The 12,537-nt window shown below is 40.3% G+C and overlaps 1 protein-coding gene across 1 annotated transcript in view; it reads right to left on the reverse strand.

Moving 5' to 3' along the window:
* Positions 1-12,537, reverse strand: part of LOC115773465 (thyrotropin-releasing hormone-degrading ectoenzyme) — a 220,608-nt gene that overhangs the window by 13,767 nt on the left and 194,304 nt on the right. Inside the window, exons 14-16 of the mRNA XM_030720212.1 lie at positions 8,996-9,143; positions 8,770-8,873; positions 7,919-8,026 (exon numbers count right to left, since the gene is read on the reverse strand). Coding sequence (XP_030576072.1) covers positions 7,919-8,026; positions 8,770-8,873; positions 8,996-9,143 — 360 coding nt within the window. The remainder of the gene's footprint in view (positions 1-7,918; positions 8,027-8,769; positions 8,874-8,995; positions 9,144-12,537) is intronic.

The following is a 12,537-nucleotide window of genomic DNA, read 5'->3' on the forward strand; positions in this document are numbered from 1 at the left end:
AAAGATCGTTCCTGCATGAGGAAAATCTGGTCTCACAAGGTTTCCATAAGACCAGTCCAAAAGCCATGTTGACCAATGTATTCAGACGAGAAAGACCAATCCTGCATCAGGCTGGTGGGGGTCATGTTGATTTATGTCAAGTGAGCTCAAATTTCTTCGATTACTGTGCTGAGCTAAAAAAGCTTTGTCTTTGAGCCTTTCTAAGAAACCTTTAAGTAAATTCATGAACTTACAGTTAGATTTCTCAGGACTACCTCTAGCATTAAAAAGAGGACCTGCTATCCTTTTCCTTATTTTCCATCATGCACATTTACAATGATGAGTTAAAAACATAGACAACAACATTGCCTGGAATGAAGGAGACAATGCTGAGTGAAACTTGAGTTTCATTATCATTTCCAGGGGAGCAATTACACTGATGCACCTCTGAAGAGACAAAAACAAATCACAAACTCATTAGGCCAAGTCAGAACACCTGCGTGATCACTTCACTTCACACGCAGAGAAAGACAATTACACTGCAACCGGGAAGAGTCCCACACAGAAGGACTGTTCAGCTCGCTGCTTAGAGCTTAAGATAGATGTGGGCACTATTACTATATCACAAGTTTATGTTAAAATATCAGCATGGCAGAAAGTTTTGGCTTACGTGATTTACTTATTTGTACTGGCAATGAGTCTTTCACATCGCTGTGGAGGAATTAAGGCCCCTCTTTGTAGAATTGTTTTAATTCAGATACAATGGAGGGTTTTCCAGCATTAAACAGCCTGTTTAGGTCATGCAAAAGCACCTCTGGACTTTGACGGGAATTCTCCCACGGATGTCATTTTTGCCCACTCTCTGTCTCATTGTTGAATCATGATCTCTGACCTTAACTAAGGCAAGTGAGGCCTGCGGTTGTTTAGATGTTGTTCTGGGTTCTTTTGTGAACTCCTGGATGAGTTGTTGATGTGCTTATGAAGTAATTTTGGAAGGCCGACCACTCCTGGGAAGGTGTGGTAAGTGCTGAGAAAATGATCTGAGTAGTACTACTCGGTAGTAGTGTTGTGTAAAACGGTTTTGTTTTTTCCTATTTTGCCAGTGAGTTAATTACGTAGAGTTCCACAGAGTCGAGAATAAGTGGAGAATTTCTGACTCAACCATGACCATCTCAGGCACAGAGCCAGCCTGGGCGCTGTACTACAAAGTGAGTTTAACATACTCAGGGTACTTTTCCATTATCTAGACTCACTCACCCTAACATTGGCAATCGGGATAGGTGGTTACATGAAGCTGATTAAGATAACTCAGGGTTTTCCAACCTAGTGATGAGCATGTTTACATGGAAGAGGTGGCACTGGCTGCATCTGACCAATCACAATCTGCTGGCAGCACAGTGGCTGATTTTACAGAGAAAGATAAAAATCGAACTTTGGGAAAAATATGAAGCTATAAAACACTTAATACAGAAAGCAACATAGCTGCTGCAGACAAAGAGAGAGAAAAAGCACTGTACAGTGGTTTAGTATTAAAAGCCTGCATGATTGTGTGCAAGAAAGGAAAAGTGCTACTGTACAGTGCTGTTAGGCTGTTTGAAGCCAGGAAGGAAAGCAGGCAAAAATGTAGACTGTGTAAGGTAGCAGACTTATCAATATCACAGCTCTATGACCAAGGCATTGGAGAATCTGATTGATTATAGTGGAATATTCCATTCAGTCAAGCTTAAAGACAGTTTTAGTTTTTATCTTTTCAGCTGAAGCCTCAAGGGTGAAGAATAAACATAAAACAGAATTCAGACCTTAGACTAGGCTATGTGCAAATTTGATATAAAGCACAAAAGTGCCCTCTTTTAGGATCATATATTAATGCTGATAAAACAATAAGATTAAAACATTTTTGCAGCCAACAAGGAAATAAAGAAACACCTCCATAACACTGAACCTTATCCAGGTAAGAGGAAATCCTGCTTTGCAGTGCATGCCTCTGCTGTTTGACTCTCTTGTTTACAAGGATCAGCCACTCAGACAAAAGCTGGCTTAAAGGCAGCGTGGCCTTGAAGGGGTGATGCTAAATCATCAGAGGATGAACTAAGAATCTGCCCCAAATCCAGACAAGATTATTTTGAACTGTGAATCATGCAAAGCTACTCTAACAAAGTCCAAGAACACAAATATGGAGCATGACAGGTCACCTTCAGAGATATAATGACACACTTTTGCCATCATGTCCGATAGCTCAGACCTCACAGGGTTAAATACCCCGTGTCCCAGCTGGTTACTGGCCTGAATCATCAGTAAAGCAAAAAAGGTGCTATAAAGTTTGTGTGTGTGTGTGTGTGTGTGTGTGTGTGTGTGTGTGTGTGTGTGTGTGTGTAGGTGTGTGAGTACTTGACCTAAATTGTCAGCAAACCAAAACGAAAAACTTTCATCTCAATACAGTGAGCTCAACTGGCAGCAAAATTATATTGTGGACTATAACAGAGTGTGTGTGTATTTTTAAAATGTGTGTGTTTAATATGTGTGTGTGCATTCAGTGTGAGCACAGAGTGAGTGATGCAGGGACAATTACATCATTCAGCGACCTGGGAAATCATTTTAGAGATGCTCCACTTAAGAGCAAGCTCCAGCACACACATACACACCCGTTGGCTAACTTCCACATTACTGCTGACTGTGGCATTAAAGTCCTTCTCAGGCGACAGCTGCCAAACACCGCACACTCGAGTGTGTGTATTTATGATGACGAGTGTGTTTACCCAGATAACACTACCAGGTTATTAATCATGTAAAACATCAAGTAGTACTCGGTGTTCTCCTCCTGCTATTACATCTATTTCATCACCTGCACAATGAAAATAACTTCATAATGTTGCATTTTCTCCATGTAATAAAACACACAGATGGCTTTGATCGCATTAACTAACTCCCTTTGTGTGTGAATGTGTTTCAACAGTCTGCAGAGGATAGTTTATGTCCTAAAGCGCCGTCTTTCTCCTGAAATATTCCTCCCCTGCATCAGACTCCTCCTCCGACAGTAAACATGGCTCTCCACCATCTGCTGTCTGTCTGTCCATATGTCTGTACAGTATGTCTGACATTCCAGTCTAAATATCATATGGATATTTGAAAGTAATCCTGTGAGGATTTTAAAGCACTCAACAGAGAAGCATGTTCTCAGTCAGGTAGTTAAAAACATTGTTACACCAAATTCCCCAGTCAGGCATATTCAGAGCAGAGTGTAGTGCTACTGGGTCCTATTTATGCATAGTCTGTATATAAAAGATGGACATAGCCAACCGTGAGGTTTAGTTACCTACGGCCTGTTGGTTCCAGAAGTTACCACACTTACATGAGAGGGTGGGCCGCTAAATTATCAGCTAGCTAGCTAAGATTAGCAAGCCGTCTCCATGAAGTGTTTGGATGCAGTTCACAGATATGCAAGTGCTAATGAATGCTAAGTAAGAGATTAAAAAAAATACTGGAAATTAAGAGTTTTGGGATGGTCTGTACGACACAGCAAGCCATAATATATCTCAGACAATTCCATTAAAAATTAGCTCCAATGTTAGGATGGAGTTATGGAAGTTATTTCTTTTTTTTTTTTAAATCACCCTATGTAGAAGTGCTGTGAATGGGAAAACTAGACACATTCAGGGAACATGCTTTGTGCTGCTGTGCCATTAGTGGGTTACTATGGGGAATGATTGCTTTTGGAGCCAGTCTCAAGTGGCCCTTATTGGAACTGCAGATTTGGGATGTTAATTTTTCAGCCTCAGAAATGATCTGGTTCCAAGCAAGTCATTATACTTCAGCTGCACCAAATAACTTTTTAAGATCGATTCAAAATAGCCAATTAAGGCTGAATATCTGACTTTCCAAAAGAGGGATTTACCGTGAGTCCCACCCAACTTAATTCCATTTTGTCTGGTTCCTCCTTCCCTGTAGTTGGAAGTCAGGGTGGAAGTGGGTGAGCAGTGCATGATTTTTATGCAGAGAGCCATGTTTGCATCTTGTTACAGACCTGTATTAATATTTCTTATTTTCATTAACAGAGTTTGATCATTAACCAATGGGCTGGATGGCTTGGAGCTGGTTTGATACTGGGGTTAGATTAAAGACCAGATGATCAAGTTATGACAACTCCTCTTCATGGAGACATGAATGTGCAAATGTCACAGGAATCCATTAACTGTAGTCAAGATATTTGACCTGAAACCGCAAATGTCAACCTGACATTAAACCTCAGAACCATAAATGTCTGACCATATTTCATCTATCAAATAAAAATTCAATTTCAGTCCGAAGCAAAGAGGTGGACAGAGAGGCTAGGACAGCACAGTCGTAGTTCAGTATTGAGATTCTTTGTTTGCATATTCTTAAAGCAATTTGCAATCTATTAAATCAAAATGCATTTGAGCAGAGGAATAATGAACACAAAGCAAGGAGTGGAAGTAACTGGGGTTAATGGGGGCCTAGCGATCCACTGTTGCCCCCCGAAACCCCTACCACATAATCCATCTCTGGCTGCAGACGTATAAGGTTCATTTAAAAACAGTTCAGTTTTGAGCTATTTAGACGGTTAATTTACAAAGTAACCCCAGTGGGACATGATTAATATTCCAGAGGATCTAGGCACTAAAATATTAGCTGCTCTCTGCTGTAATTACACACTCATTGTTCAGATTTTCTTTCTTTTTTTTTGTGCCTGAGTCACGTTGCAGCAGGTGATTTTGAAAAAAACAAAACAAAAGAATAGATTTATATGGATGAGATGGAGATGTGACACGGGCCTGCTGTTCAACTTATTTATATCAAAGCTACATTTATCTTGGCACATTTCACAGGGACTGTAACAGTAGCTTTAAAATTAATGCACACAGAGTTACATAAGCAAAGTTCAGCTTCAGGTGTTCCTTTTCTTTCTACACCAGATCACCAGTAAGCTGTTAAGATTTGTGTACTGACACGGCTGATAAATTTTAATTCATACAGTAATGTAATGTGATGTAGTTGCATTTATATAGCACTTTTCTTGTCTTACCGACTACTACAAGGGACATTTTACCCATACATTCATAAAGCCAGTTTATAATCACCAATAAACCTAAGCAGTGAGACGCAACAGTTGCTAGGAAACAAGTTGTGAGAATAGTAAGGAAGAGGTGTTAAGATCTGCCAGCAAGTTGCATTGATAAAACACACTTTTGTTAATTACAGCGCCCCCCAAAGGTGTAATGACACCAGTTTTCTTGTGTGTCCCCAGGGAGGGGTCCAAAAAGCTACTATGAAGTTTGGTCGGGACCTCTGACAGTATTAGCAGACACACAAATGTCATTGTAAATCTGAACACACGAGTGGTTATTGGTCAAAACACATTTTTCTAATTCTAACGCAACCTAGGGGTCAAATGTCATCAAAATTCTTGTGTGTCCTTGTGAAGGAGTCCCAAGTCTGTGTCCCAAGTTTGGTTTTGATAGGTTAAAGTGTTGCTGAGTTATGAGCTCAGTTCATGTTTGGTGACTTTGCCACCAATTTTGTTTGGTATTGACGGGAAAGCACTTTGGAAAATCAAAAATCCATCCGATAAACTTTTGTGTGTTTAAATGTATCAATCCTCATGTATTAGGGTTAGATTCAAATCGACCACTTGATGTGGGTTTTGGCTTGTCTAAATGGAAATTGGAAAAATTAAGGACAAAACGGATGTAATGGTTCCGTCACACTAGAGTAAAAGTTGGATGGCAACCTCCTTGCAACTAGAAAAAGTTGTTGCCTGGTGATTGCATTGAATTTTTTTTGCTTTTGGTGACTGATTGCAAGTAGTTGAAGCAACCAGCTGGCCTCAGAGAGACTGAGCCTGTAACAACCTCGACCTCCGGGTAACCACTTTGGATCGTGGGGCAATCAGGTCACCTGGTGAGAGGCAACCTGTCTCTAAACAACAGCGGTCAAACTCAGACTGACTGCAATCACTCTCAGACAGCGAGAGGTTTGCAAATAATCTCTGTCTAAGTCATAACTGCAGACTCCCAGTGTGTTGCAATCAATCTGAGGCAGTTTGTGCTGATGAGCACATGTCTGTGACGCATCTCTTTGCAACAGGAGACTCAACTGGTTGGCATGTGGCTGTATTACTGTTACATTGCCTTTTTATCAACTTGATGCACCAAAGTTGTTTTAAAGATTGCGACTAAGTGCGAGTGGCCATAGAGCCGGTCCCCTTCGTCAAAACAGCTATTTGAAATTACAATCAATGAGAGTGTAAGTTCATTGCATAGTCTTGTTTTGCTTGTGCAGTGATCTCCAACCAGTGTTTTCCACAGTGTAACACAGGAGAACTGATTTTAAAAGTAACATTTTCTAATTTAGCATGTGTCTAAAATACAGCTTAATCCTAACCCTACCTCTCAGTGGTTCTCTGGCAACCTGGTGGATATTAAGAGGTTCTGTGTAATTATAAAACAAGGTCAGATGAGCTTTCTCTCCTGGCAATTATTGCAGCATTTTGATTAAAAACAGGTTGGTAATTAATACTCAGGCATGGGGAAGAAGATCACATACATGCAATCTCCATATGGGATTAAAAATCAGTGAATAGAGCATGAAATATTAAAAAGTCACCCCTGGAGAGATTAATCCTGCATGAATGTAGATTTATCCGGCACTTTTCCACCTCAGAGAATGAAACACAGCGGTGTTGTAGTGAGGAGGGAAAAATGGGATCTATATGGGTCTCTATAAAACACTGAGCTTTAAAATGGAAGGCTAAAACTGAAAAACAGAGATGATGGAAAGGGGATGGTGTAAATGCAGTGAATCTATAAATATTTTGCAGCGGGTGATTATTCAGAAAAATGCACTTCATACATTAGCAAGAACTTACCTATTGTTTAGATCCAATCATATATTCAACTGGATGGAGTAGAAACAGTCTAATTTTGTGCTCTTGTTAATTTCAGGATTCCTCCTATCATCGGCTCCCTGCTGTCCTGTACAGAACTCCAGCATCTGCTTCTACTTAATGTGCAGTTTGAAATCTAATTTTGCAGATCTCGTTAAAGACACAGGGAACGACGGAGCCAGCAGCACGTGAAAGACAAAAAGAGAACCAGAGCCAAAAGGAAAGACAGAAAAGAAAAAGAATGGAAACAAATGGATCAATAAACGATGGGAGGGGAGGCTGGATGGATGCACGGCTGCTGCAGGGCTGCTTGTTGGGCCTTTTACATTTAAAGGTCAGAAATCTGAAAGCCGTTCCAGCATCAACACACCATGCCAGAACTTAGTTTACAGCACTTTTTAAAATAGACTCTTTAAATGGATTTTATGCATTACCTTTCACTCATACACACATGGGTAGTTATTAGGTAGCTAGTATTTGTTGGCACTCATACATTTGTTTTTCTTTGAATTCAGATTGGACCAACACGGTCACGCAGTAAAGCTGGTGTCATCCTCTTAAACTCCCAATTTTTCCTTTACACACTTTCTTCATCACAAAAACGCTAAACGTGTTCATTCAAAAACAATCATTTGTTCAGAGGACAGTTTGCCTTTTTTTGCCTCAAACAGTGAATAAGTCTAATAAACAGATGTTAGTTGCCAACAGATGAATTTCCGTTCCTCTGGGTCTCAGACGGATGTAACCAGAAGTCTGGTATTCCCTGCAGAGTCTCCGCTCTGTATGTTTACAAAGTAGGTTTATAAAGCCGTGGGATCATGCAAATCGTTTTGCTCAGTTTAATTTCTGACATCAATTTGAAACATCTCTGCACACCGCATCACCCTCGGGTAAATAAGTTGCCTTTTTAAAAATAATTACGTTACATCTAAAATGAGTCCTTAAACACCCATTTATCTATAGAACACTTCCAGTCTTGCATGTTGCACCAGTGTTGGCACAAATACTAAACGAAACAGTTTTTGTGTGTATTTGTACCTGTTCTTGTTGCTGGAGATCCAGTCAGAGATGTAGGCGACGGCCTGACGGTGGCACTGTTTGTTCCCAAAGCTGCAAGCTAACATAATAAGCTCCCTCTGCAACTCCCTGGAGAGAGGAGGGGGAAAAAAAAGGTCTTTCATCGAACAATAGACACTCAAGTGAAGATCTTATGGACAATAACTTTGTTGATTTTTAAAAGGCACTGGGGTTACATGTTTTGTGGTGTGTGATTGGTGCTTTTGCAGATTAAATTTATAGTTGTCCTTGAGAATCAGATTTGTGGCCAGAGGTTTAACAAGGTTCACAAAATGCATCTGCTACAGCTGCAAATGTTTGAACTTGTTATGTCTGATTTGACAGAATCCAAATTCACACACTAAAGAAGAAAGTACATTGTGTACAAGATATACAAACCAAGGTTCACTGTGTAGACTAAGTACTTTTTGTTAAACAGCTGAGTGGAGTGACTGAGATTTTCACATTTCTACATGGTAGATATTAATTTCTTTGTCTGAACTTCAGAACTCCAGGAAATGACAACATGCAGCCTAGCAAACAAACTTCAAGCTAAGCTAAGCCTGGGTCCAAATATAATAATAAAAAATACTTCAGTCAAGTAACCCAAGAATCTGTCATAAATCATTTTGATCTCTTCAACAACGTGACAGGAAAGCATTTAAACAGGCTACAAGGATGTTAAAGTTGTGTTTTCTGTGTTTCGGCGATGAGGACGGTGTTTCTCATTCAAAGAACAAGTGTTCTTTGCTTGAAGGGCACTGCCTTCTACATACTGATTGTGTGTTAGTAGTGCAATAATACCAACACGAATGTTTGTGTGTGTTGCATACTCAGTCTGGTAGGATGCTTGCAGGACATTAGCGTCTGTGCCAGGGCCATTCGTCGGCCAACCCATCTGATGGTATCGTGATGCAACTTGCTTCAGCACATAGTCCTGGTAGCACATACAATAATAAAGGCTTATTAAGGTTCAGCCAAAGAGACAGTTTATTCTGCTAACAAGAGGTAGTTAGTCGTTAATTGACTGTTTTAGATTGTGACTGATTGGTTGTTTACACTGAACAGCCTGTATTCATCTGTGCGGTCCAGCAGTTTGTCCAGTTGGTAGAGCGCTCGGCTGGCAGCGTGCCATGGAAGGAAGGACGTCTCCTCTGGCAGGTAGCCAATCAGCTGCAAAGGAACGCCCTGTGGGAGGTACCCTGCCCTGAGACAGAGAGGAATGATGTGGTTGAATAGTGAGTTTTGCTTAGAAAGGAAAGTCAGTGTGTCAGTGGCATAAAGTAGCTCTTACAGAAAGGCATGCAGAGGCCCTTATGATGAGATTTTAATTCACTCAGAAAAACAGTTCTACACCTTGATTTAAAAAGCGTATTAAAATATATATATTAATAAAATAAAAATCACAGCATAATTAAAAAACTTGAGCACCGTGTGATATTTTCTAACATGCTATAGATGGTTGGTTGGATGGTTATTAAAAACTTCACACTACACTCTTGCTCCTCAACATCACCATGTTGGCCAAGGTTCAGAAAACATCTGTTCTAATGATGAACCACAGGGTGCTCATTTACTTGCTAATGCTAGCTCTGTTTCTACAAAAAAAAGCAGATTGTAACTGATCTCAGAACAGTGGAAGAAGGGCCAGGACCAGCTTGGCTAGCATGCTAGTCTCTCATCAGACCAGAGATATATCAACAATGCGCATGTGCAAACAACAGACACTACAGATTCCAATTGCTCGTAGTCAAGCAGAAACCTGCCTAAACCTGCTTCCAGAGACAGTAGCCATCTGTGACCACCAGATAGCAGTAATTCAAATGATGGAAACAAACCAGTAAGAAGCAACACTGTGTAAGATACAAGGAGAGAGATTGGTTTAACTTTGGTAGGCTTTAATTTTAATAATTCATTTAATTGCTTTATCCTTTTAGAGTTCACTGCACTGCTGGCCTTGCTTGTCCTGACAGAACGTTCCTGATCTGCAGTGATAAACCAAGCTGGTAGAACTCTTTTAACTGCTTCAGTGCTTCTTTTATGGATTTCTTTAGCAGAGGAGACATTAGACCATCCTTTATTAAAAAAGAAAAGGAGATAATGTCACTCAACAGCTCAAAGCAACATACCATTGCAAGGTTCACGAAAACATTAACATGACTGACAACCGACACATCGTGTAAATTTTAGGACTATGTAAATGTATGGTATGCACCATAAGCATTAACAAAAATATTTAACCTAATTACCAACAGGCTACTGAAATGGCTCGCTATAGAAAACAGTGGGTGGACAAGTAAAAGCATCTCAGTACACTCAGTTATTCATCCATAAAATTTCCAAAACATGAAAAAAATGCAAATGACGTCCTTTAAATGTAGCCTCCCAGAATACTGCCACGAGGGAGGCTGTGATAGCACAAGAGTTGAGTTTTTTTTTTTTTTAATCTGATAAGAATGCTTTATCTTTCTTTATACATTTAAGTTCTCATTAGAGGGCTCAGGATTGCTTTATGGTCACCTTTGAAAGCTTTAATATCTCACTGCAGCAGCCAACACTCAAACAATTCTTCTCTCTGCTTATTCATATGTCGGGATCATTTTTTTCCTTTGTCTTTTCCCCTAACGAGCACGTCATGCATATTTCCAGGCTAAAAATGCAAACCTGAACTGAAATCGGACATGAATTATTTGTTGTTTTTTGACACACTTGGCATTCCATACAGTATCCTTCATTTTGGTATTTCTGTGGATCTTCAGGACACACAGAGGACTTTTATGGATCACGAAGCTAATGCAAAGTTAGATTTAATGCAGATTTGATCTTTAACCCTCACTGTGTAACCCTCAACCTGAAAAGCACCACTGTAGGAACACATTAAGAAAAACATGGCCTCTAAATGCCACCTGAGCAATTTAGCAGCCCTGGTTACATCCACTGCCTCATCAATATTAACAAGCTTCCTTTGTGCATTCATTAACATTCATGAAGTTTTATGGTGAGGGGTGGGCACTCACCTGTTTCCTGTGCTGACCTTCATTCACACCCTCAGCTCATGAATATTAATAAGGAAGCATGGTCAAAGATAGAAAGTGAGCTCAGAAGTAATATTAGTTTTGTTGTTTTTTCTTTTTCTGATTATTGATGTTCAGCGAGAGAGACCAAAGACTGATGCTGAACAGTGACCTTTGCAGAAGATCTGTCCATCAGTGACTGGCTCACACACATGCAAGAGGAGGGGAAGAAAGCGAATGCTCTTGTACTTAAACGTTCTTTTTTTAGGGGGCGGCTTTTTAATTTTTAGAGACAGACAGACAGGTTGACAGGGGCAGACCTCCCCAGAAAGTTAATCTGTGTGAGATAAGACTCACTAAGTCTCTGAGCTGTCAAGGAAAGTTTGAATTCCAGACCATCATATTTCCATAATCTGCCTCATTTCCAACCCGACCAGCCTCCACACATTCATCTCCATTCCCATCATGCACCTGGCCTCTGGGACATTACCATAATCCATCGAGCCTGCACAGACTTCCTGTTTACCACGCTGCAAAAACACTGACGGGACTCGACATGAAGGCAGAGAGAGAGATGGCAGTCACCATGGCAACAGCAGCGGGCGATTTATCGGTTTTCTTGTTTGTTTATTTGTCAGTGTTTCACATTTTTCTAAACACCATCCATCAACTATCAGTACATATAAACTCTAAGACATGCCCCTGTCACACTTCACTGATGCGGCATGTGATCCATCATCAAGGCATCAACTGTCAAAGCAATAAAAGGTTAAAAGAATTATTTACTAATCTATGATCAGCGGCTTTAATATGAATTCAGATGTTTTCACCGAACACTGTAAACCTTATACGTCTGGCAGAGAGATATCACCGATTATCAACAGATTATTCATGACACAAAGGCCTCTTTACACGCCTCGACTAACTTCAGCCCCAGAAAAGTTTGACTGCAAATCCCACAAACAGCAACACTGCAAACTGAAACACTGAAGGACACTGTGCACTCGTTTTCTCACGACTTATCAACCACACAGTAAAGCATCTTCTGCTTTATTGTCCTTTTTACTAACAGGACCATAACATACAAAATTAACTTAATAAATTAGCACTTTGGACCATAAACTCACCAGAAACATTTTTATCTAGAGTCCTCCTCCTGGTTGTTAGAAAGAATACAGGTGGAACCAACACTTCTGCACTGATTTCACTTTTCTGACCCAGAAGACGTTCTACAATCAGTGATCTACACTCTATGCAGCGTGCTCACCTCTGTATGGTAAGTATGAAGCTACAGCCAGCAGCTGTTAGCTTAGCTAAGTAAAATACTACTGATCTGATGCTGATCCAGTAAGCACTGAACCATATCAATAACTGGGCTATACCACACACACAACATAAACTATAAAATACGTACATCCAAACCTATTTTTACACTATACACAACACTATGAAAAGACAATCTTTGTTCCAAATCAGATCTTTTCATGGTCATGATTCACCTCATAGCTAGCTGGTTTGGTCCAAGGTTTAAAACTCTTTATGTGAGGATCCCCCCCCCCCCCCCCCCCCCCCCCCCCCCCAAACTTC

This window comes from Archocentrus centrarchus, chromosome 23 (assembly GCF_007364275.1).
Source record: "Archocentrus centrarchus isolate MPI-CPG fArcCen1 chromosome 23, fArcCen1, whole genome shotgun sequence".
Taxonomy (NCBI): domain Eukaryota; kingdom Metazoa; phylum Chordata; class Actinopteri; order Cichliformes; family Cichlidae; genus Archocentrus; species Archocentrus centrarchus.